Consider the following 25718-nt stretch of genomic DNA (forward strand, 5'->3'; position numbering starts at 1 on the left):
TTCACGGACAGGGCGTCGGGCAGATCCAGGCAGGAACAGATGCTCCTGCCCGCCGGTGGCTGCCGGACCCCGCCCCCCTGAAGAGGGCGAGAGCGACCCAGAGGTGGTCAAATTCACGGGCAGCGGAGCCGCCCGCCTCGTCCCCGCCCGCCGCCGCCGGGCGGGACCATCTCTGCCCTTGGCGAGGGGGGGCCGCGCTCCGCCCCGGCTCGCCGCCTGGCCCGCCTTCCCCCCCCCCCGCGCGTGCAGAGCGCCCCTCCGCCTGGCGCGCCGCGTGGTCACGCCCAGCGCGGCATTAACGCCCCCCGGCGCGGGGCGCGGGCGCCCGGGCATCCTCCGGCGGTGGTGCCTTGGTGCGGGGCGGGCGCGGAGCGGTTCCCAGCGCTAGACCTGCGCGCTCCGCCACCCTCTCTGCGCCGCCGGACAACGCCATGAAGCCAGCGGTGCTGGAAGTAATGAGGATGAACCGGGTGTGCAGGATGGTCCTGGTCACTTCCGTGGGCTCCTTCATCCTCGTCATCTTCTATTTCCAAAGTATGTTGCACCCAGGTAGGGCACTGCAACCGCACCGACCCCGCCGAGGGTAGCGCCCTCCTCGCTCCCCGCCGGCGCAGGTGGCGGCCGCCCCGGGAGCCCTCGCCGGCTGCCCCCGGCTCCAGCTTTCGGCTCCCGGCGCCGCTGCGGCAGGCGCGGGGCTCGGCGACGGCGAGCACAGCGCCCGCAGTGGCCGCGGGAAGGTCGCCTCGCCCCCCGCAGGAAACTTCCCTCGGGTGGGAGGAAAGTTGGTTTGTTTAAGAATTTTGTTATTTTCCGCTTTATATCGTGCATTTGGTGAGGGGGGAAGGGAGACGACAACGGCTGGCAAGCGCTTCATGGCTGAGGGGCGACGGGAGCTGCCCGGTCCCCGCGGGTCCCCCTCGCCGGGAGCGCGACCTCAGCTCCCCTCTCCTGTCAGGGGTCGCGGGCCTTCGTCTTCCCATCTTTTCGTTTTTGGAAGGGTCAGGGACACCGCGGCCGAGCAAGGGCACCCGCTATCGCCGGCGGCAGCTCCGCTTCTGCTCGCCCGAGTTGTCTGGAGCGGCGGGAGCGGCTTCCTGGCCCGGTCCTGCCGTGTTCGGGCGGCCGTGGAGCTCCGAGTGGTGCCGCTGGCTGGGCGCGGGTGTCCGCAGGGACGCAGGCTGCGGAATGCTGTGCAGGGATCACCTCGGATCCACACTCCCGGGTACCTAAAGCGACTTCAGCTTTTCGGTTTCCCTCATCCTAGGGACGGACCTGTATCGGGGGCAGCGGATGCTGGCTCCCAGGGAAGTCCCACGTCGATCAGCTACTAATTCACACAAAGGTGGGCTTGGGCTGTTGAAACTTAATGAGGTATCAGCTGTGTGCACAGACCCCTCGTGGATGCTTTGTGCAGCTTGGTGAAATTTGTCCAGCATGGCAAAAAAAAAAAATCATTTTGATCTGTCTGTCTGTCTCACTTTCCCCCCTTCTGCTTGAGAAATGACGTGGGAATTGCACTTGCAGTGTCTTTCTGGAGGGATCTGACAGCTGAGCAGAGGAGCGACGTTGGTGAGAGGGAGTGATACCTCTTAGTGGGCTAGCAGCTGTAGCTGGCAGGCTGGCCACACTGGGAAGACTCAGCAGGCGAGTCTTCCCAGCCATACCTGTTATTGTCTACTGTCTGCTCTCAAGTGTCCTGCCTACAGGCATGTACCTGTAGCTGATAAGGGAATTGCAGTCTAGTGAAAGGAAAAAGGACCTATTCAGGTCGAATTTTTCTTTCCCTGTTTGTGGCTCCCATAGTTGCCATATGTGTATGTGGTACTTAGAGGCATAGTTTAGTGGTGGACTTGGCAGTGCTGAGTTAGTGGTTGGACTCAGTCTCAGAGGTCTTTTCCAACCTAAATGATTCTATGAGAATTGATTTTTCCTGAAAGTTTTTGGAGAATTTTTCATCAAATGGTAGAGGCTTGATGCACTGAGAGAATTAGGAATCAGTAGATCTGCTGTTCTGTGGTGAAGCCAAGTCCTGTTTGGTGTTTTTCTATCAGCTGTCTGCTCTTCCAGAGTTGGTATAATTTGCTTGATGAATGTGTTCTTGTATGGTGCCCTTCTGTGTTAATACCTGCCAACTTCTTGGAAAAATTAGCGTATTTATTCTCTTTCCTGCTGTGTCTGTCCCATGCTTACTGGTTTCATAAGGATTGCTCAGTCCTTAGGAGACCTGGAGAAGGCTTTATTTCTGGTCCTCAAGGTATCATGCAGAATTATGGGTTGTAAGATAGCTTCACCAATTGAATAGAAATGTGATATTTAATTGGTGGAGTTCCACAGATAATATAGTTTGCACACATATTCAGAAAATTTGGCCAAGACTTATTATTTCCCCTTGTTTCAGATGAATTATACTGCTGGAACACAAACTTTGCATGCAGTAGGTGAGAGATTAGGCTAAATATTCTTCTGTGAATTTTTGAATGTAGAAAAATCATTTAAGAATTCTCAATATGCTCTATAGTTAACTATTGGAGATTATGGCTTTATGTTCATTGCATTGTGAGGCTATAAATAGGCTGATATTTTAGTACAGTTCAAAGGATTTAGCATAAGCTCCGAGGAGGGAATGCGATGCTGTGAAATCACTGGGAGGATAATGTGCACCCATTTTCTGTGTGACACATAGGTTGTTAGCATGAGTGGAGTAGATCTGGAAATAAATAGAGCACAACCTTTATTGTCCCTTTTTCATCATAACTTATTCTGAGGTTTTGGGTTTTTTTTGGTGGGCTGTTTCCATGGCAGGAACTGCTGGGAAGCTCTCAATTTCTACTTTAGTGCCTAGTTCCTACACAGTTACACACAGTTTGTAAGGCTCAGACAGCTGCCCTCCCAGATATCTGTTAGGCCATTGTATGTGTTACCACCGTGATAACACAACTGATAATGAATGTAGAGTTCCTGAAGGGTCAGTAGGGAGGTGGTAGACCTGTGAATGTGATATACATTGGGTAGTGGATCATTTTTAGGACTTAAGTTGTCTCAGTCTCTCTGCAGGCCTCTCAAAGTCCCTGGGCCTTACCCGGGTCGGCAGAGACTGGGGGGTGCAGCCCCAACGCGGCTGACTGCGGGGAAACACTCTCTGTGCCCCGAGGGTGCTGAGGGCACTCAGGCTGGTTGCCTTCGCTGCAGCAGAGACGGCAGAGACATCGGTAGAAGAGAAGGGGCCGACTCCCAGCAGGGGTTAATCCAAGGTTTTATTAAGGAGTCCCGAAGGAGCTCCTGCACCTCGGGGGGCCTCCTGCCGAGAGCCCCGGGGGATGTCCGGAGGTCACATTTAAAGGGAGGAGGAAACCAAAAGTAGATAACACAGTACCAGCCAATAGGTATCTCTGGGGGATGGGTGCTGGGGGGACAGACATACAAAACAGCGTATGGGGCAGGGTTTGGGGGGCTGACCCCTAGCCTCTGGCTAATCACTCGATAACTTGGACCGAAACTTCTGGATAGGGGGCTGGGATGCCGAGTGACTGACAGAGAGCCAGGGTGGGTGTTTGGAGATCTCATCCCGGGAAAAGGATAACACAAGTAGAAGGAAGGGGGGGGGTACAGTCTGGGATAAACCATTTGGGAAAAATATGGGAATACAAAACAAACTACTTCAAAGTATTACAAAATATAAGAACGCACTACAACATTAAGTATTTTTTTGTAACATGTGCTTGTAACCTTTATTGTGTGGCAGAATTCACTGGACCCAGATCCTGGGCAGAGTGTATGCTGGGACTGGAGGTATTAAGAGCTTTCAAAATCTTGTTGTTGAAGGGTGTTCTAAATTCTAGCTGGTCTCCACTGAAGCATGTCTTTGGATGGCTGCAGGAGGGAGCTCTCTCATCTCTGGCTTGCCAGTGTCACTGTTGTTGGTAGCTTACCATAGTCTCTGGCAGAGGCACTTTGCAATCAGAATTAGATGAAAAACTCCCACCCAAACCTTTTGGAGAGAAAATGAGATTTTCAGATAATTCCTCAGCGAGAAGTGTCAGGTCCTTCTTAAGCCCCAGAGTTCTCTCAGTGAATTTTGGGAGACTGCTTACAGGGCTTTCTCATCAGTTTCAGATGAGAGAAAGTGAAGGTGAAAGATGCTAGAAGACCACCAGATGATGAGTCCAACCCCTTCTGGATTAAGATAAATCTTTATCTATTAGAGGGGATTTTCCATTTTAGGAGATCTGAATATGGAATTCTTGCTAGAAGTGTGAGACCTAAATTTCTGCTGGTAGCTTTTTTTTCTTTGGGGTAAAAAAGAAAAGAAAATTACATAGTTAACAGAAACCTTAAAAAAAAAAAAGGCAAAAACCCCAAACAACACAAACACACTTAATGCCTGAAGCTGAGAAGATGAGCTTTGCCTTATCTTTGCAAAAGAATATAATGTATCCCTTGTTCCCTATCTTAAATACCAACACGTTCATGCTGGAAGGAAATCAGGTGGTTTTTACTGTTTCTTCTCTTTTTGGCTGTGTTCCCATTCTTTGTTGGGAAGCCAGCTGTAAATGTGCTGTTTGGTTATTGCACCATTGTGTGATCTGAGTTTTGTCAGCGATTGCTGAAGAGCTGGAAACCCACCCTCCCAAGTTAGGTTCCCCAACCAGTAGTTGTTAAGGGAAGGTGAATTATGCAGTTCTCCAGTGCTCAGGACCACTGTAAAGAAAATGCTGGAGATGATCCTGGCTGTTGTGGCTTATCTGAAGCTATGTTTGTTCCTGGGGGAAGAAGTGGTAGTGGAGACTTCAATGTGTTTTCCCATTGCCTGTCTAGCCTTTACTGAAAAAAAAACATGCTGCAGTGTTTGCTATAGCTGGAGATATAGCAATATATAGCTGATTTTCCCTGTCTCTTTTGCTCAAATATTTTCCCCTTTCACTCTCCTGCCATGTGCTATCTAGATAACTGGCTGCAAGCTTATTATTGCTCCATGCTCCTGGAACTTCAGTCTGTGTGAAATAGGTCAGTCTTGGAGTTTTATGTGACAGCCCATCATAGTTTTATCTGCTGTGTTTCCTATGAAATCAGTTTTCTCACTGGTCTTTAGCCTGCCTACACTTTCACAGATGTGTTTGCTTTGTTCTGTTTCTTCCCAGCTGCAGAAGGCAAGGGACTGTGAGTCACCCCGTGGAGGCAGGAGCTGCTCTGCTGGGCTGGGGGTCACACTAATGGTGTGTTAGGATCCCCCAAGGTGTAAAATTGAGGCAGGATAATTAATACTGTTTTTATCTTACCTCAGATAGGTTTATGAAACTGACTTATTCTAAACCTGATTCCCTTCCCATCTCTCCCACTTGCATTTTTTTTGCTCCATTTTCCAGCTCCTGTTTTAGACTTGTACTGCTCTCCTCTGGATGCTGATGAAGGCTAGATCTCACAAGTCAGACTTGCCTCATCTCCATGATCATGTCAGTTACATTTGCAGAATGGTATGGCTGATAGCTGATGTCTGCCTTTGCTCAAATATCAGAACAACTCAGACCACAGGAGACTTTTTTTTCCTTAGGTTTGAAGACAAGCTTACCATTGGTTTTGATGGTAGATTCTGTTTGAAAATCAATGCAGCAGTCTCCCATCTTGCAACTGATCCTTGCTTTCTCTCTTGCTTACAAAGGAGAATGAGATCTGCAAGGCAGTTGGGTGTGGGGCATTCCTTTGATGGACCCTGTATACTGATTTTAAATTATTCTGTTTGGGATACAGAGAAATTTGACAGCCACAAGAAACTGGCCCTCATTTAATTGCATGCAATGAAATCCATCCCCCAGAAACCCTGCTGTGTGCTGTATCTGTTTGTTGGTGTCCCTATAAAAGCTTTTCATAGATTTCCGTGGAACTGTCATCAGTGTGAGCAAACCTACTCTGGTCACTCTGCTCAGAGAGACTGGTAGTCTGGAATTGCTTTGAGTTGAGAGTTAAGCTGCTCTTTGTATCTTGTGAAAATCTTCCTGGTTAGTGAATATTAATCTTATTAGAAGAGCAGCTTTTTCCGTTGCAGTGCAAATGAGTGTAGGCTTTTGCAACAACTGCTTGTTGATCTGAAGAAATAAAAATATCTCTGAATGTGTTCAAGCAAAAATTACCTGGGTAATTATGTTGCAGTCATGTCTTATTACATCAGGATATTTTTTACTCCACTGTTACATTTTTTACTATGTAGGTTTTTATAAGGTTTTTTTTTTTTAATTATTACTGTGTATCAATATTGGGAAAGTAACTGTCCTAACTTTCAGAGCACTGATGCTCTATTCACAGATGTGAAGTGTCATGACTTAGCTTAAGTAACTTTTTCAGAGATAAAGTCAGTGTGCACGGAAGCTTTGTCTTGAACTCAGCAAAACGGCATATAGAGCAGAAATGCCCAGTGCTTTTTATGAACAAATTGATATAATTGAATCGTTGCAACTAGAATCTCATTTTTATTTCATATTCAGAAATATGAGCATCTTTCTGAATTCTTAAATTGCTTCCATTATGCTTCAGAAGTGGCAGGTAGTTTATCTTGTACTGTACCATGTAATTAACTCTAAAAATGGTTCAGACAATTGAAAGAAATTAGATTCATGTTACTTTTTTCAAAGCCAGCGCTACTATATTTTGTTTGACTCTGTTGCTAGATGTACTATATCAAATCCTGCCTGACAAAGCTTCTGCAGTTGTCCTTGTGTGAATGTCATTCTAGCACAGTTTTTTTCCTCTCAAGCCTTTTGGGCTGGTGCATATGTATTATGTATCAACTCTAAGTTAATCCTGAGGGAGTTAAGGACTGGGATGGGGGACACAATGATTTGAATCTGATGGTTTTTCTTTCTTATTGTTTGTGCTGTTCAAAGCAAATGTTTGAGTTCTGTGTATGACTTGAAGTGTCAACATGCATAAAATGAAGCATAAGATGCATGGATGAAGGGTCCATTTGAAATCAATGAAAAGAGTTTTCCCCTTCACATTAAAGGAATGAAATTAGGATCAGGAATGATATAGTTGTGTAGGCCTGGCATGTCCAGGATAAAGATGAAGACATGTCTGTGGTGGGTTACTTAGATTCAGCAGCCACCTACTATCTTACAAGAATAACATTTCAAAGCATGTTTGTGCTTTGTTGGATGTTCTTGTTCCCTGTAGCTCATTTATATAGGATCTCTGTGGACAAGGTATTTGTCCTTACAGTCAGAATTCTGACTGGTTCAGTTAATTCCTCATTATTTGTGTTTCAGTACCCAGGTTATAGATATTGTCCTTTTGTTATGGTCAGAATGCTTGCATGTGACAAAGTGGTGTTTCTGGCACAAGCCTCGTGCTCTTAACTAGAAGATGAGACCACCAGAGGCTACTGTGAACCAGTGAAAGAATTCAGTTCCTAATTATCTCCGGTTCATGCCACAGGATTTTCTTGGATTTCAATTTTGTGACTGTAATCAGCAGTGGGTGCAGTATGTTCCCCCTTTGATGTAATTGTTTGGCACCTGAAACTAAGGTTTCATGGATAAACCAAAATTTTACTGCATATACGCTTGGACTCTGTGTTGCTTCTTTTGTGTAATGTTTTCATCCTCCACTTTTCATTTAATGCTGATCAATGTATATGGTTTGTAGCTGTTGGGGAATTGTCTGGAGTAGCTCCCTTCCCTTCTGTGGAACTGAAATTCTAAGTTTCCACATGAATGGCCCATGTTAGATTTCAGCTCCCTTCCCTGTGTCCTCTGGGGCTGTTGCAACATCACTAGGAACTACCTAATGGAAGGCAACCCGTGCACAGATTAGGAGCACTTATCCACAAGGACTATCCTGTGGCAGTGTGCAACCTCTGCTCTGCCCTCTCTGGAGATCCCTGCAGGCTGGTGGGGAGCCCCTCTGGCAGAACATGGAAACTGCAGGCATGTCTGTGGGAGCTGGTTTTACTGTTTCCACTCTAGGAACTCAGAGACTGAAAAGCTCTGTGGCAGGAAGCCTCAGAAAGCCACAGTGGAGGACAGGACTCTCAATTCTGTGATATGCTAACAGTACTTTGGATAACAGCATGGTATAAGTAGGTGCAGCGCAAGTATTTTTTAATTTGCAGCAAGGAAGCTTTGTGTCCATGGGAGTCAAGGAAGGCTTCCTTGTGTAAAAAAAAAAATTCACTGCCTTATGCATTTAACATTTAATTATCCAGGGTTTTTGGAGTTATTTTAAAATAGTAATATTTTTTTTGGGTTGCCTTTTACACTGTGCCCGGTGTTGGCAATGAAAGCAGATGACAGCTTTCCTTTTGGTCATATTAATTTTACACATTAGAGATGAGGTCCTGAATAAGGCATTAACATTTAGGTTACAGGCATCAGAAGGGGATGCTATTTAAAAGAATCAAATTAGATGGCTGCCATTGGAACATTTGAAGGAAAATGTTCATTAGAACACACTGACTGAAATTGAGGCTAGATTTGGAAACTGAGTATTTCATGTCTTTTCCCCTGACAAATTTGAATCTGTACATTAAAAAAGCCGAGTATGAGCACTTATAAAATGCTGACTGGAAAAAAAAGAGGGCTATGTGCACAAATGTGTGTGAATGTGCACATGCACTCACTCATCTTCCCATCTTCCCACCCTCTACAAAATCTGTAGTTGGTGGCTTGGGTAATCCAAATGCACTGATTTCTGAAGTGCAAACCTTTTTCTTCTAACAAGGCTGCTGAAGTTCTTGGATATTAAAAGAAATCCCAAGTGCCACGTGCTGTCTCAGTCTCTCTGCAAGCCTCTCAATGTCCCTGGGCCTTACCCGGGTCGGCAGAGAGTGGGGGGGTGACCCCACCACGGCCGACTGCGGGGAGACACTCTCTGTGCCCCGAGGGTGCTGAGGGCACTCAGGCTGGTTGCCTTCGCTGCAGCAGAGACGACCGAGACGTCGGTGGAAGAGGAAAGGGGCCGTCTCCCAGCAGGGGATATTCCAAGGCTTTTTATTAAGGAGTCCCGAGGGAGCTCCTATACCTCAGGGGCCTCCTGCCGAGAGCCCTGGGGGATGTCCGGAGCTCACATTTAAAGGGGGGAGGAAACTAACATAGATAAAATCCTACTGACCAATAGGTATCTCTGGGGGATGGGTGCTGGGGGGATAGACATACAAAACAGCGTATGGGGCAGGACTTGGGGGGCTGACCCTTGGCCCCTGGCTAATCACTCGACAACTTGGACCGAAACTTCTGGATAAGGGGTTGGGATGTCGAGGTGACTGACAGAGAGCCAGGGTGGGGGTTTTGGAGATCTTATCCCGGGAAAGGGATAACACAAGTAGAAGGAAAAGGAGGGGGGGGTACAGTCTGGGATAAACCATTTGGGAAAAATAAGGGAATACAAAACAAACTACTTCAAAGTATTACAAAATATAAGAACGCACTACAACAACGTGCTCCACATAGGTGCCTTTGTTATTTTACTACGTGAAATGAGTGATAAGTGTGGTTTCTCATTTCTGCTACTCTTTCTCAACTTACACACTTGGAAATATCCAGGTTGAGAGAGGAATGATTTTATTAATTCTTTGTAGGCTGTAGAAGAGCAAGGATTTTTATAGTTTGTCAGGGTATCAATTTAAACAGTAAGAATGCCTCTTCAAGGTAGCCTTTGTCTTGTTTGTGCCAGGCTGTAGACACTGAGAGATGACTTTGCTCCATTACGATCAATCACTGCTGCGATGGCTTCACACTCCTATGAAAAAATGTAAAAGAAGGTGCTGGGGGAAATGGAAAATACAAACAATGCAATCAAGCAGAATTTCTCACAGCACTGTGATTCTGGGGGTTTGGGAGATGGTAGCTCTATCCAACACATGTCATGGAGGTAAGTTGCCTGCACTGTGCAAAAACAGGTGTGAAATGCTCACATCCTTAAATGTTGTCTGCCCTTCCTTTGGCAGGGGGAGGCAGCCTTGGTTTCTGCCTCCCCCTGCCAAAGGAAGGGCAGACAACATGCCTTTGTGAGTAAAGTGATCAATGTGTGGTTTTGCAGGATCAGGCCCCTCTTCCTCTCTCTTCTCCAGGAGGTAAAGAGCAGGATCTCATCCTCAGCTGTGCTCAATCTGCAGAGGAACTGCTGCTGCTGCTTTGAGCATTGTCTCAGGCTAAAAGATGCCCTCCTTAGTCATCTTAATATCAAAAGATTGTCTCTTTTTATGTTATTTGGCTGAGTGGTAGGAGACATAGATTTTAATTGCAGAGTGCACGTATATAATCCACAAGGAATAAAAGGCTTTGTTGGGTTTCAATCCACTTCTTGAACACACTGTACTCTGTAAAAAGCAGGAAACTGTGGGATTCTTTTTTTATTTTTTTTTTTGTCTTTTATTCATTTTTAAGACATGGACACTCAAGATACATTTTCTAGATGATAAAAAGGTGGGCTTCAAGACCCTTAGAGTAATGCCTTCTGAATTCATTAATTAAATGACATTGTAGCTAGTAATTTTCATGCTTTTTTTGGCTGATAATTATTGTATAAAGGAATCAAACTTCAAATTGTATAACTTGTAGGGATTTTTGAATTAGTCAAGGTAGACATATAATTATTAAGGTGACTGTAATTGGATCTCATGGATGATCTTTACTGTAATACCTTGTCTTAAAACAAAGAGCTTAAGATAGTTAAAATCCTTTTAAAGACTATTTGCTTTATAGTGCTTTAAACCTGATTGGTATGCGGCAGAACAAAAATGTCTGTATTATCTCAAGTGACCTGCTGCAGAATAGCACATTCTGCACCCATGCTGGTGGGTACCAGGAGCTGAATATGTCCTTCTAGTAATCTGTATTTTTACAGTCTGTGTTGGAAGTGGTAGCAGAAAATTTATAGTAACTGAGGAGGAGGGCCTTAACACTTTTTAAACACTTGGTGATTAATATAATGTGTCAGTTGGTGTCATAAATATAAAATGATAAAGCCTGTCTTGATTGTGTATTTTGGTCTTCATTAACTTCTAAAATACATTTGAGTTTCCAGATGGTGATAAGCTTTATCTTTGGAATAAGGCACGTGTATGTGTGCACATAATTATGAAGTTGAAGTAACTGCTAATCACTGGGCCAATTCACCAGAGTGTGATGGACTAAAAGCATGACTGTGGACACGTGTGCTTCTAGACATTGCTCTGTCCCACTTGCTGGATTTATTAATTGTTACAGGATCAGTCAGCTGGACATTGTGCAGAGTTCCTGCCACCATGGCACTGGCAATCCTGTGGACTGTGCCAGGTAATCTCTGCCTCTCCACATTCCTTCTCTTCCCAAATCAGTCTTACTTGTCCTTGTGGCAAGATTAGGGAAGCTCATATAGAGTGAACATGGCTCCCTACTAGAGTGTTGGGTTTGGGGTTTTGTTCTGGGCAAGACATAAGATTTTTTTTATTTTTTTTCTGAAAGGTGTACACTGAGTGGTTTGAATTTGCTGGTGGGTGGATGGCAGAAGGTCTGCATAATGACTGGAGAAGACACTGGTTGCTTTTCAGTTGATTTTGGTGAGTACTAGGTCAGATCTACTGTGCTAGAGCAGAGGATTTTGGATTGCACAAAGGGCATACTTTCCCCTTGGATGCAGAAGTATACGATTGCAGGCTTGGGTGGAGCCCTGGACTCTTTCTTCCCTGTAAATCTGGGTCAGTTCCATTGAGTAGGTTAGATCAATTCTGGGTCATAGGTACTGTAATGAAGAGCAGAATTTGTCCCTCTGTCTTCCTACAGACCAATATACAGTAGAACAACAACAGCTTTGCTTGTCTGTTTTCCCAGTTACTTGCCCTTTCTACAGTCAAGAGAATGGAATTTTTTTTTCCTAAAGAAATGCATGCTTGAAGTATTGAGAGAGGTGCTGCCTATTTTCAATAGCTTCAGTAGAGATTACATTGACAGACAAGCTGTATGTAACCATTAGCATGCAGATCTTCAGTAGGATTGAAGCTTTCTTGTCTTGCTGTAGAGCGTCTCTGTCTCATGCAGAAAAGGCTATTAATATTTCTGGTGCAGCAGCAAAAATGTAATTGCATTAAAGAAAAAAACTGTGAAAAAGTTGGGGCTTCTAGAGCTATTAACTCTTTTGAGATAAAACTCGTTTGAGATGCTAAATTAGCTGAAATAGATGATATAAGATAGACATGATTTAATTAAAATTGTCTTCATATTTGGCTGTCCTGATCCAGCTTTTTTTTTGTTGTTGTTGTTTGTTTTTGTTTCCTTTTTTTCTTTCTCTCCTCCCCAGAGCACAACAGTGTTGCTGGTGAGTCTTTCCCCATTCTGTGCCTGTTTCCTGAACACTTTTAAAGAAAAAACTTCCAGAGCAGAGAGAGGAGAATATTTGCAGAGGATGCAAAGCAAAAATACACACGGGGCTATTGTGTCTAAATGATTAGTAATACCTGAAGTCCATACATCAGTATAATGTCAGTGCCTTACAGCCTCATCCATCTCCAGAATGCTATAGCCAGCGTGTTAACAGAGTACTGTGAGAACTCTTTGTGCAGCTGGAGATGTCTCATTCCCCCAGTGTTGTGGTGCCTGGGCACCAAGGGAAACAGGCCATAATTCTTGTTTGTCCAAACTAACTAGGTTTTTTTGCCACTGACAGTCTTTACAGAGGCATTTCCCCCCTTCCTTTTAGGTTGGTTTTTTTTTTTTTTTTTTTTTTTTTTGTGGGTTTTTTTGGGTTTTTTTGGGTTTTTTTTTTTTTTTTTTTTTTTTTTTTTTTTTTTTTTTTTTTTTTTGTACTCTTCAGATCTTTTGCTTGTTTCCACATTCATTGGGATGTGACCAAGAGATTTATTTCAGGCTCCCATTCCAGCTGTGAGGGGATCTCTTGTCATCAGATTGTACCTCAGCCACTCCTACTTTGCCAGAATGGTTTATGCCTGGTGTACTTGTTCAGCATTTTGGGAGCCCAGAAACACTGCTGAGTGTCAAGCCATGTGTGTTGTATGTTGGTAACTGGCAAGTCTGTGCTTTCATGCTGTCTGTTGCAGTTGAAGCTTTCATTGGGAGCAAGTTATGAGCAGTGTTTTTGGAAATCTTTGAGAATTTGGGTCCAAATCTACTTCTGGGACAGTTAATACTTTAATCAGAAGGCTTCAAAATGGTCCACAAAGTAGGTCCATGCTTTCTTTTTCACTCTATAGCTAGGAACACTGAGGCATGGTCAGGAAGGGCATCTGTGCTGGGATTTTTTTAACGGTTTCCCACCAGGCTAGTGGCACATTTAAGAATAAAACCGGAGGGGTAGGGTGGATTTCTTGAGCTTATATGATCTGAGGTTTGCAATCCCTTATAGGCTTGGAATAGACGATATGCAAGCTAGATATGAGGCGCAACCCGATTCCCAGCACTCAGCCCAAGTAACACCTCTGCATCCCCCTTCAAGTGTGCTCTCTGCTTGTGAGAATGACGGTTGTGGACAGTCTTGTGTCCTTTGGAGTGCTCCTGACAGGAAAATGCTTCTGGTGCAGATACACAGGGCTCTGAGAGCTCCTTTTGAAAGCTCCTGTACAAAGTGTTGCCCTCATGAGACCAGACTGGAGGCCACACCTGTGCCTAGAAGTCTGTTTTCTGGAATAGCAAGCCTGACTTAATGTAGATAGTGTTGTGCTTGGACAGCTTTTACCACTGAAAGTTTTACTGGATCAATATAAGTGGGAAAAAGGCCTGCCTCTTCTATTTTCATTTTCTTTTACTTCTGTGTCCAGGTCTGCTAGAGGTTTTGCCAGCAAATCTAAGTTTACTAAAATAAGGAAAAAAAAAAAAACCCCACATACAATGAAACTGTATCCTTTCTGTGGTCTTGCTATGTATGTCAGCAGAGCTTTTACATGTTGATCAAGGCTGATGTGCATGATGCATCCTGGGTTTTTATTCATGCACCAATGTTTAACATAGCTGTAAATTAAAATAGTGCCTCTCTGTAAAGTATGTTGTCCCTGCACTTTGCTTATTCTTCTCTTATTGCAGTTTTAAAGTCAAAGTCAGGAAGATATCATCAGCTGTCTCTGTGAGGGGCTGCAGCTGCTGGCTGATGCTCTCCCAGATCCTTCCCTTTTAGAGCTCCATGTTTCTGTGGTGCCTATGGGACATGGTTGATGTTCATTCCTTGAAAAAGAAAACCTTGCTACTCTGAGCAAACACATTTCATGAATGTGTTTGCTCAGAGTAGCCTCCGATCTCAATCTAGGATCTTTTTCAGTTCCTATGAAGTTCTGGGGCATTAGAAGCAATGCTTCATGCAGTAGTGCAAGGTGGGGAAATGGAAGCTACCTGATGTGTTTGAAAGGGTATTTTTTACCTTGGTCTTGGAAACCAAACATTTCCCATCTGTCTTGCTGAACATGTGATTGTTTGCCACAAGTGCACAGGACAAAGAACTGCAGTGAGGCATTTTGAAGAGATGGACTTCTTGTCATCACTACAAGGCATCTAGGAATGCTTTTCTTCCTACCTTTTCTCTCCCCTGCTTACCTCTAAGTTTCTGTGTCCCCCTCACAGTCAAACAAGCATAATAAAAGATATATCTGTGTCTGGAGTTCTGGTGCTTGTTTGCTTCTTGCTCATCTGTCAGATTAATTTTGCATTGAATTATGAAAGATGTTGCTCTGTCACAAGTTGTGGCTGGTAGTAGATTGCTTTTGCACTACATCTGTTCAAAAGTTCAGGGGAGGGACCGCTTTAAAATTTTAATTATAGCCTGAAAATACATGTGGTGTCTTTTTTTCACATTTGATTCCCTTGCTGGAAATAGCAGGATTCTGTCATGTTTGTCATGTTTTCTAGCTGCAGGCAGTTTTAAGCACAATGTAGTTATGTAGCAAGCTGGAAAAACGTGCACCCATCTTCCTCAAGTGAGGGCATGTGGGAATAGTGCTATGGCCACATCAAGTACTGCACATGTGGAAATTACAGGGGCTGGGCTTTGAGCAGACAACCAGTGTTTGCTGCTTAATTTATGTAATAGCCCTTTCAGTTCCCATCTGTTCCTGTGCCCTTTGGCAAATGAATTTGCAGTTTTCTGACATGTGAAAGTGTTGTCAAGTTCAGGGGATAAAACTCGGATTTTATTTAATTGTTTCTTTCTTTGTTGTAATTTGGTCCTTGGGGAGAAGAGGTTGATCCCAGGAAGCAGGGAAGCTTTGTCTTCCCAGGCTGCCAATAATCTGTGAGTACAACTCAAGGTTGACAGGTCAATGTTGCAAGTTGAGCACTTATGCCCCAAATGCATCTCACTTTCTCATATGCAAGCAAGGCAGCTGCAAGGGAATTGTGCTGTAAATGAATGTGATCTGAGAACCCCCTGTTTCTGCACTCATGGCTAAAGTGTGACTGGGACTTCTTGTGAAGGGCGTTGATCCAGGGCAAAGGGTGCAAAGATGAGTTCCCATTCAAGTGGACCAAAGCAATTGGCTATCAGGAAGGGGGGGTTGGTTCCTGCCTTGCTTTTATCTCTGTTCTTGCTCTTCTGCAGTGCCAGGGCACACTCCACCTCTGTGGCTCAGCTGAAGCATGGTCCTGTGGTGGGCACAAAGACCAGATGTTAAGGGCAAGGAGTCTGATGGGCCTGACACAGAGCGGCAACAGTGGTGTATGTTACAGAACTTCTCTGAACCTGTACAGTTCAGCATAGGTAGGGGATACCACCAGCACAATAGAAAAGCAAATTACTGCTGAAAACAATTGCTGGCTACCAAAACTGATAATTCTGACAGATTTATTCAAACTCCAGTGTTAGCCTGTGACCCAAATTATCACCTCACTTCTGCAATTTCTTTGAAATGGGTTTGTGTCAGCTACAGGCTACATGGGAGCTCCAAGGTATGGATGGAAAAAACATTCATCCTTTCATTACTGCTGGAGTAGGCATATGTACATCCATGTCTGCAGCATTGTAAGCCAAGCACAACAGTTGTTTGTAGCTTCGCACTTGTGTTCTTCCCTGCATACCTTGAAATGCCTTCTAACAATACTGTGAGCTTGTGCTCTGTAAGTTGGTCCTGTGGCCTCCTTTCCGGCACAGGCAGTGTCCTGCTTTGTGGGGCATTGGGCTGAGCTGTCTCTGTGAGCAGCGTGCCTCTCATGACATCTGTGTTGGGATGAGTTGTGCCCTTGCAATGTTCTTGTGTGGGTCATCTGCTATGTTGGGAGACCAGGTTGTAGTAAACTGGCCAGATCAGTAAAACTAACCTCCTTCCTAGCATATGCCCATAACTTCAGGAAATGGTTGGGGGAGCTGGGAGTTCAACCTAGTAAGCTTCAGGCTTACTGCTGAATGATCATGTCTTTGGACAATGTCAGTGGAACAAGGACAAGCATGGTGGGAAGGAAGCGATGGTCCTGGTGACAGAGGTGTGACTCTAGGAAGGTTGGTTGAGTCAATTGAGATCTCTTGGTTCCCTCAGGGTTCTGGCAGTAGGCTTGCTAGCTCATTTTTGATTTACTAACTTACCAACTCCTGAAGAAGCTCTTCTGACAGCCCTCACAGATGGCCTTGTGCTGCAGAGGAACCCAGAGACAAGTGGTAGGCGGTGAGAAGAATTTGCTGTGCCAGTTGATCCACCACCATGGTTGTAAGGGTTTCATGTTTTGTGTGGTGGGTTACAGTTAACCTTGGCTCTTAGACTTTCTCAGTTTTGGATGCTAAATATGAGTATACCTTCAGGACAGAAAGCAAAGGCATAATTTAGGAGGAGCAATCCCTCCTAGGGGAATCTATTTAATCAGGAATATTTATTCAAAGGAAAGCCAGTAACTTCCTGCTAAATGGATACACATAGCCTAGCACGTGTTCACAGAGGGGCAGGACTGGCTTTCCAAGTGTTTGATCTCTGGCAGAGATGGCTGGTGACATGCAAGAACATTGAAGGTCATGGCTTTTGTTGCTTCCTCTTCCTATGCTGGCCCTCCTCTTCTGCCTGCTGGCCCTTTTGTCTTGCTCTGGTGGTGCTGGCATGCAAACTACACCCTGCTATTCCATGCTGGGCCATTCCTTACAGTTCATGGTGCCTCTTGAGCTGGAACTGGTGGTGAAGCAGGCAAAAGCTGGTCAAAGCACACATCTAATTGAATTTTTAGATCTTGAAAATGTGGGATTTTCAAATACTCCCATTAGTGAGCATTAGTACTGAGGAGAAACATGTCACCAGGTAGGGTTTTTTTGAGTCAGAATTTCAGTATAATTAAAAAGAGATTACTGAAATTAATATTGTTAAAAGAAATGCTCTCATGAAATAGAGAACACCACTGGAACCTCTGGGTGCATGTAGGAAGTGTGCTGAGCCATTGCCTGCAGCTTGATGTTAAGGCAAGAGAAACTTTTTTGTAGGTATGGAAAAAGGGAGCTGCTGCACATTTTTTGCTCTGTAGAAGGTTCTTCTGGAAGGAGGGCATTGTACTTCTGAAGGACTGAGCAGAAGAAACATGTGGATTCAACTGAAGTGTCAACCTAACTAGCAACAGATTCTGCAGTTTGTGTTGGAATAATAAACTGATAACTAAAATTTTCATTATTAACTTACATTTTTATCATTTTGCCATGTATCCTAGTTAATTTGCAAATGAATATTCTTTTGCAGTGTTGCCATGCTTTTCATTCTGACAGTCACCAGCTTAGGGCTGGGTTATCAGTGCTAACACATACTTCAAATTAAATTGGGAGGTAACAGTGAGAGCAATTTATCTTCAGCAGTAAGGACAAGTTCTCCTAATTATCAATCATGTGTCACTCAATTCCTTTATGACAGGAATATATTAATCCTTTCTTATGAGCAATTTAGTATGCCACTTTCTACTGCTAAGGCTTGCATTTTTATGATGCATTATTGATTAATATTGTTAGGGTTTGTGTTTCACTACTGGTTATTCTTAGCTGTGATTTCTGTCTTGTACTTGACTGCTGTTGCTGTTCCTGAAATACCATATTCAGAGGTAATACCTCTGGAGGAGGACGGTATTTCCACCTGTGCACAGGACTGACTGGCAAGCACAAGTAATTAGTTGACAGCATGACCAAGAAGGTTTAGAAGCCACAGGAGAGTTTGTTAGGACTTTTCTAGCAAGACTGGCAATGGATTTGTTTGATATTTTTATTTTGATCTTTCCATGCTTGCTGTAGAACTGCAGTGCCAGAAGCAGTTGTGCTGCTTGGCTTTCCCAGGGCCTACTACAGTGCTGGAAGTATGGGCGTTGCCAGTTCTTCTTGAAGGAAGGCAAGAAGACAAAGCAGATACAACACTGACATGAAAAACGAATGAATCTTGTTTTAGCTTCATATATTGTCTGGGGAAAAAAAAACCCTCTTGATTTACATTAGTCTGAAAGAGACAGATTTCATGGCATCCAAGAGCTCAGTCTTGGGGTTGGACTTCTGGTAAAGCCAAACTATGAATGGAAAGTTTGTTAACTGATCTGGCTGTAAAAATTTACATTTGTGGAAGGAGAATTTAAACTTATGTCAATTTATACAATGTTAATCTCTGCAGAGGGGATCTTAATTGCAAGACCGACAATTTGGGTCATGTTTGAAATTGATTCAGAGACTGGTCCTTGATAACTTTGGATCTGTTTCCAAAGCTGACTTGCGAATGAGATTGAGGATCAAAGCCTAAATGTCACTTTGTTTCAAGCTTGAGTGTCACACTGAGGCTTCTTGCTTTAAAGTGGGATTTTGTTCCATACTTAAACTTCAAGTGAAAAATTCACCATTGTACTGAAAATTTTCACACTTTGAGGCTTAAAAGACTTATTGAAGATGAAGGTGAGACTGTGTACTTGTAAGCATTATAAGAAGAGACCTCAGTAAAAATAAAGTGCAAGTGGCATGGAGAATTCTGGTGAAAGAGAATTGTTGCTAGGAAGTTAAAAGATGAATGTTTGAAGGCAGTGGCTTTGGCTGTGTTTGAAGTTGTAGTATTTATGAGTAAGGATGTGCTGCCCTCCCTCAGGGAGGGAGGCTGGGGAGGATTGGGTAGCCTTCAGAGGACAGCAGCTTTGGTGGGGGATAGTCACTTGTAGCTGCTGCTGCATCATTGTGTAGGACTAATGTGCTTATGGCTAACAGTGATGAAAAGCCAATCCAGAGAATGTTTTCAGAAACATGCTTATAGATGTGCCTGTAGCTGTAAGTTACACCTTTAAATCACCCTTACAGGCACAGCTTTCAAAATCAAGTCATTGGCATAGCTGAAGTGGAGGAAAACACTCATCCCATAGAATCATCTTCCTGCCTTTCCTCACCTATGTGAGGTGATATGGTGACAGCTGGGAGGGGAGGTTGAACAGCATGGGGGTGCCAGGAGGTCCCAGGTGGGTGGGAATTCTTAGGGAAATGCTGTAAAAAAAATCAAGGGTAATACAATTGGATGTCCATTTGGAGCAGGAGTCTGTTCATTTTTTGAACCCATTTTGTATTTCTTATGTTAGTTTTCTGTATGTCACCTGATGTGTGTCACCTGCATACAGTTGTCTTTGTCGTGCTCTATCTGCTCTAGCCCCACTGCTCTGGCATCTCTAGCACTTGCCTGTTTGATCAGGCAGTTCATCAGAATCGTTTTTTGGAGGGATGTGTGTGCCTCAGGCAGTTTTTAGGAAGTGTGATGCCTTGGCCCAGGAGGTCAGTGTGGTGTGAGAGCTGCTGGGGAGCTGCAGGTGCAAACAGGCAGCGAGGTGGGGGCAGGTGACACCATGCACAGTCACAGCCAGGTGAGCTGTCAGGATGGCCCTACCTTGGCTCCATCTGAGCTGGAGTTTCAGCATCAGAGTTTCAGCAAGAAGCAGATTTACTGTTGTCTCTAAGTTTATTCCTTCTATTTTCCCTTTCCAGTAAGTGAATATGGAGGGGACTGTAATAGACCCAATTAAAGACTGGTGCGGGGAAGAGGCATGTCTGTTTAGAAATTGCAAAGAATGCAACATTTGGGAGTAACGGCTGTATCTTTTTTGGCAGGATCCAAAGAGCTCATAAAGCACTTTCTCTTCATTAATGATCCAAATTTTATGATCACTCCTGTGTTTTGGAAGCATTCTCAACAAGGATGAAATTATGTAATTACATAAATCCAAGATTTCCTATTTTTTTAAGAAGAACTTATGAAGCTTTAAATGTAGATTGGGTGCTGAAAATGTTCTGGTTCTAGGTCACCTCTACATCTCCCTTGGGCACAGAGAGCACGGAAAGCCAAGAGGATATGTGTCAGTCTAAGCTGCTTCAGGGTCTGCTTTCAAGTGAAGACTTCCTGGGAATGCTCTGTGATGTGGACACAGATGAGATGAGAAAGGATTTTTTTCTTTTATTTTTCTTTTATTTTTTTATTCCAAGCTCAGTGTAAGCTCTCTGACCTCCAATATGCTCCTAACACTTAGTTTTTGGTGGTGCTACGAAAACTTTATTTTGTTTCAAACTGTTTCTCGTGTCTTTGAACAAGCCCCAGAGTCCTAATTAAACATTTTTGATCAGGCATGACTCCACAGTAAGGAGTCATGCCATTGGTGTTTTATTTAATCACTAGACTATTTCTCTATGTAGAACACTGCAGCACTCATCTGACTTCCTTTGTTTAGTATTTCATTAAAAATTATTTTAACTGACCTTTTTCTGTTTTTATTTAACTTTTCAGTGACCTATTCCTTCCTTTCCTTTTTCCTATCTCCTGCTGCAAGTTGCTTGTTTTCAAAGCTTACTTGCCTAAGGAAGTTGAAATTCTTGAGTTCTGTCTGCTTTACCCAATTGAGATGAAATTGGCTCCCAGTGAAATAGGGAAAATAAACTTTGTGGCTCCCCATTTTTCAGAAGGGAGCCCATGGTATTGAGCTGTGAGGATTGGTGTTCCCTCTGCCTTGTGAAGCTGTTCTACTTGGCCAAGGGGGTCAGCCAAAGGGACTTCATATCCTGGTGGTTATGCCCTCTCCTTCCAGCACATTTAATTGCTGTCCTCAATGAACAGTTTAATAGTTTCTTGCTTTCATAGCTACTTTGTGTTAGAGAAATTCAGTGAAATGAGAAAGGAGAAAACTTAAAAGCTCTTCTTGTGTGTGTAAGATTGTGGAAAAGCTATTTAAGAAGAAATCAAAAGAAAAGTTTCTCATTTCTTATTTTGTGACTGAGCTACAGCAGTCTTTTTATAGCATGGTTTTGTAGGATCACTATCAGCTGGCTGACCTACAGCATCTGAAATTGCCAGTTCTCCATGGGAAAGTTTAAAGTGCTTGGTAGCTTGGTTTTTGGGCTCTGCCTTCAGCTTTCCCATTTGTCATTAGAATTCAGAGAATTTAATATGTAAAATACTTACAAAATACTAATGAGTTCTTAGACTGCTAATGTGTATTATTTATTTAATTCAAAATCTAGCCTTCTGAAGTGACAACCAGCCCTCCTCCCCAGGGACCTCTGTTTACCCATCTAGCTATATATATATATATATATATATATATACATACTCATATGTGTATATATATACATACTCATATATATATATATACATACTCATATATATATATATATATATACATACTCATATATATATATATATACTCATCTAGCTATATATATATATATATATGTATATATATAATGTATATATATGAAAGATCACCTGCTGAGTCATCCTGGTCCATGCTGAGCACTTTTCACTTATTTCCATACTTTGCTTGTAAGTTCTGACACTTGGTATGGCTGTGGTTATGTTAGGATCTCGATACAGTGGGAAATCTGTGAGCAAAGTGAGACCTAATTTGAATCCAATATCTGAAGAAAGCATGCAAACCTGAATTCAGAAGTCTCCTGTAAGACAACCACTTAAGTGCAAGATGCTTCCTTCCTCCATGCTTTGTTGCAGATGGGACAGAAGTTGTGCATGAACTAGTAGAGTAGCATTTGTCCTGGTGTCTGAACCTTCTCAGCACTGTCTGATGGTAGGCCCAGGAGGCTGTACAAAGAGTGGATTAAATGGCTGAATACTCTCAGAATTACTGGTGAGGGCCTCATACTGGAGATATTTGCGTGCATCAGTATATTTTACACTTCTATGCAGTGCCACCCTGTATATTTGGTTGAGTTTGTGGCTAAGTGACTTGAAACATCTTCTAATTTGATGTGAAATAAATGGTACTAAATGATGTTGAGATGAAGAACTAGAATGTAATCCATGTTCATTTTATCAGTGAATTGTGCATGCGAATTCTATATCTAATATAATGGAACAACACTAAAAACATTTGGCATGTGCTTTATGTTGGCTGAGGGGATGCATGGCTTTAATGCTAATTGGTGACAATGGGTATGAAGCACTGGTTGGCAAATGAGGGAGTTCCCTTTATAAACATGTTTTTCCAACATGCTGTGCTTTTCCTGCTGCATCTCATGCTTCATGCAATGATGTTTAGGCAGTTATTTGAATACAGCTTAGTGCTAATGGGCTGCAAGCTTAATTCATGTTGTCCCTGTTGTATTTGGGAATTTCCGCTTCTGTCCTGACTCTACTTCTGTTCCTGGGTATGTGATCACAGCAACAAATTTTAAGTCATCCTTTTTATCCCTCAAGTTTCTTAGTAATTATGTGACTTTTTTTTTTTTTTTTTTAATTTTGGTGTAATTTGGCAATATCTGAGTTCATTTGTCGGCAAATGTGTCAATACAACGTGAGATCTACAGCCTGTAATGTCTCCTATCACAGGGAAAAGCTGTGTGTTAAAAAGCTGATTCACCACAGAACCTTTGGAGACTTGTGAAAAGCACAGTCTTTGGCTGTGTGAGTTGGGCAAATTAAGTGGCTGAGATAAAGTCCTGTAGATGAAGAGCAAGGTGACTTCAAAGGTGTATCAATCAGGTATGCACCCTGAAAACATTGAATGGTTAAAAAAAACCAAACCAGCTCTGCTCATGGTAGGCTTTGCAGTGTGAAATAAAGCACATGACATATTTCATCAGGGTTTGCTGTAGAACACTAGAAGGACAATGAAACACCAGTAATAATTAACATCTTAAAGACTGAATTTCAATGTGAAGCATACACTATTAAAATGAATGAGTGCTTGAGGGAATGCCTAAGAGAAACCCCTGTTTGTCAAGCAAAGGTTCATTCTTACAGATATGCTGTGTATCTCCTGGTAAGTAGATACCACATGTGTAGGGGAATCAATGCCCTGATAATAGTGTGTGAAAGTGGTTTTAATTCTCATTTTTAGAAATAATTGACCAGTATTTGAATAAAGAACAAAATTTAGTGAAGCATAACAAAAGAGGTGAGGTTTTTCCCCTCCCCTTAGTTAATTATTAAAGACTTCCCTAACAGTTCCCAGCTCATCTCTTCTATTGGATGGAGGGAAACAAAGAAGGAATTCGAGTTGCATACCTGCAAGTTGCTGAGTATATTGAATGGGGTGGGAGGTCACCTGGCTTTGTGTCCAGTTTCCAGTTAGTGGCAGGGAATTGTTTGTAGAAGTCAAGTACTTAGCCATGGCTCAAGCAAAGTGGGTTCTTCACTTCATTTAAAACCTGCATGTATTGTTTGCACTGACTGGAAGTGGAGTCCCAAAATACCACACCTTCTGTATTGACACCATAAACTTTTGGACTTTCCACAGTTTAGAGGGGAGGATTTTTTCCAAAGCTTGGCATCTGGCTTCAACAGGAACTTTCTGCACCAACTTTCTAGGTCAAAAGCACTCAGTAAAGCAGCTGTGCCAGGACTCCCCTGTAGGCTCCCAAGCTTAGATCATCACAAGAATGATGACAGCTGCTTCCACAATATCCTTGTTTGAAATACACAGAGCTCCTTGCTATAAAGTCCCTGGGTCTTTTCTTCAGTGTTAGCTGTAGGTGCTTCACTCTGGTGAGGGGAGACTGCTGCTTGCAGATGTATTTACAAGAATGACACAAGATGAGGGAGACCTGATTAGTTTTAAAAATGATGGACAAATATACATACTTTGTGCATGAATAAATTAGCCACCAGAAGAGTTTTTGCAAAGAAGGAAGAAAAATAAAATAAATGAGTGTTCAACCTTTAAATACTTTATAAAAAATGTCTTAAAATATGGCTACCTGCAGTAGTAAGAAGCAATGATCTATCCTGAACTTGACTCCCTAGAATAACTAACCTGAGTTGCTAATAACTTTCTTAGGCCAAATCACAGATCCTCTTGGGGATCATGTGGACTGCAAGGGAGAATGTGGGCACGGACTAAAGCACATCCTGAAAATGTGGAAAAATTTATTAAAAAAATCTTGTTAAGGTTCTGATAGCAGATTTTCACTCTGAATCTCTCCTATGATGTCAAACCACCCTCATTCCCTAATAAATCAGTTAAATGAACATTTGGCTACATCTGTGGCTAAACCCAGTTCAAGCTATTGGGTGTGGTTGAGGATTCCAATGCTGTGCTGAGCTCTTTCTTGTGGCCTGGTCCAGTTAAAATTGATCCCAATTCTCCTTATCCAGCAGCCTGATCCAAGGGCCATCACTGTAATAACAGTGCATTGTTTTTCCCACTAGGATGTGCCCATGAGACATTAGCTGCTGTGTAAAAGCATTATTCTGTTAAAATTGGTTGTTGAGTTGAACAAAGTAAGCTGTAACATTAACCACTTTTTCCAGAAGTGGGGAAAGTCTAAAAAAGCCGTTGATTCAGTGTTTTTGTTGAATCTAATTGAAGAGACCTGAGCTAAAAGAAGACACTACTATTTGATAGATCCTACTTCTGTGAAAGTGTTTTGGAGCAGGAACCACCATCTCTTCCTGCCTTGAGGCTACTGAAATCAAAGCTTCTCTGCCTGGTGGCTGGGACTTCTACAAACAGATAATTACCTTTTGAGTGTGTGTCTCTGTGTTACCTTGACCTTGAAGCTGTCTCTCTGATCACAGACTATGTAGTAGAACAAAAACTTGTTCTCTAAAGTTGGTGGCAGTTCTCTCTATCTGTATGTAGCAGTAACAGAAAACTGATTAGTGTCACTGTTGTGCCAAAATAAGGCCAGGCTAGAATGACAGAACTTGGGAAAGGCCAGACTTGTGAAACCATGACAAATACTAGATAAAGCTTGTTGTGGTTTATCGTTTTTCCATAGTTGTTGTTCTTCTCTTTATTTTTTTGCTAGTAATTTAGACCAGGTGTGCTTTTAAGCATGGTACTGCAAATTGCTTGTGTTTTAAACAAAGCACTGCTGGTTACTATTGGTTGTGGGAGTGCATGGCTTTGAAACCATTTAGGCTTTTTACTTTACCAAAGTAAATTAATTTAAAAAACTCCAGGTGAAGAGTTGCTCTGTATAAGATACAGGCAGCCTAATTATTTTTCCTTTTTTTTTTTTTTTTGTTTTGTTGGGGGTTTTTTTTGGTTTTTGTTGTTGTTGTTTGGGGCTTTTTTTGTTTGTTTTTTGTTTTTCTAGGTTGCAGTGGTAGGTGCCACTTGTTTCTTATTGGGAACTAGCAAGATGTCTTTTCCTATTTTCCTAACTTAGCAACTCCACTGCAAGTATTTTGTCCCTTCCACTGAAAACTTAGATTTCTTCCATCAAGATTTCAAATTCACAATTGCTTTTCATATTTAACTTGATTCCTCTGTAATCTCACTTGTGGGCTCTGGAAGCTGGGAGCTGTTATGGGCCTACAGGCTGGAGTGAGAGGTGGTGGTAGGATCTGGCCTCCTTTTGCTGCAGGCTCTGTGGCTAGAGGAGACTCCAGACTGCAG

At 43.0% G+C, this 25718-nt stretch overlaps 1 protein-coding gene across 2 annotated transcripts in view; it reads left to right on the forward strand.

Moving 5' to 3' along the window:
• The first annotated feature begins 255 nt into the window (after positions 1 to 255).
• The window catches only part of CHST11 (carbohydrate sulfotransferase 11), a 162833-nt gene continuing 137370 nt past the window's right edge, over positions 256 to 25718 (forward strand). Inside the window, exon 1 of one of the 2 annotated variants that reach the window (XM_071422665.1) lies at positions 256 to 549. In XM_071422665.1, coding sequence (XP_071278766.1) covers positions 432 to 549 — 118 coding nt within the window. In that variant the 5' untranslated portion in view covers positions 256 to 431. The remainder of the gene's footprint in view (positions 550 to 25718) is intronic. The other variant, XM_071422666.1, reaches the window with a different exon arrangement.

Source organism: Agelaius tricolor, unplaced genomic scaffold, assembly GCF_023055355.1.
Source record: "Agelaius tricolor isolate 1412-34295 unplaced genomic scaffold, bAgeTri1.0.p SCAF_3, whole genome shotgun sequence".
Classification (NCBI taxonomy): domain Eukaryota; kingdom Metazoa; phylum Chordata; class Aves; order Passeriformes; family Icteridae; genus Agelaius; species Agelaius tricolor.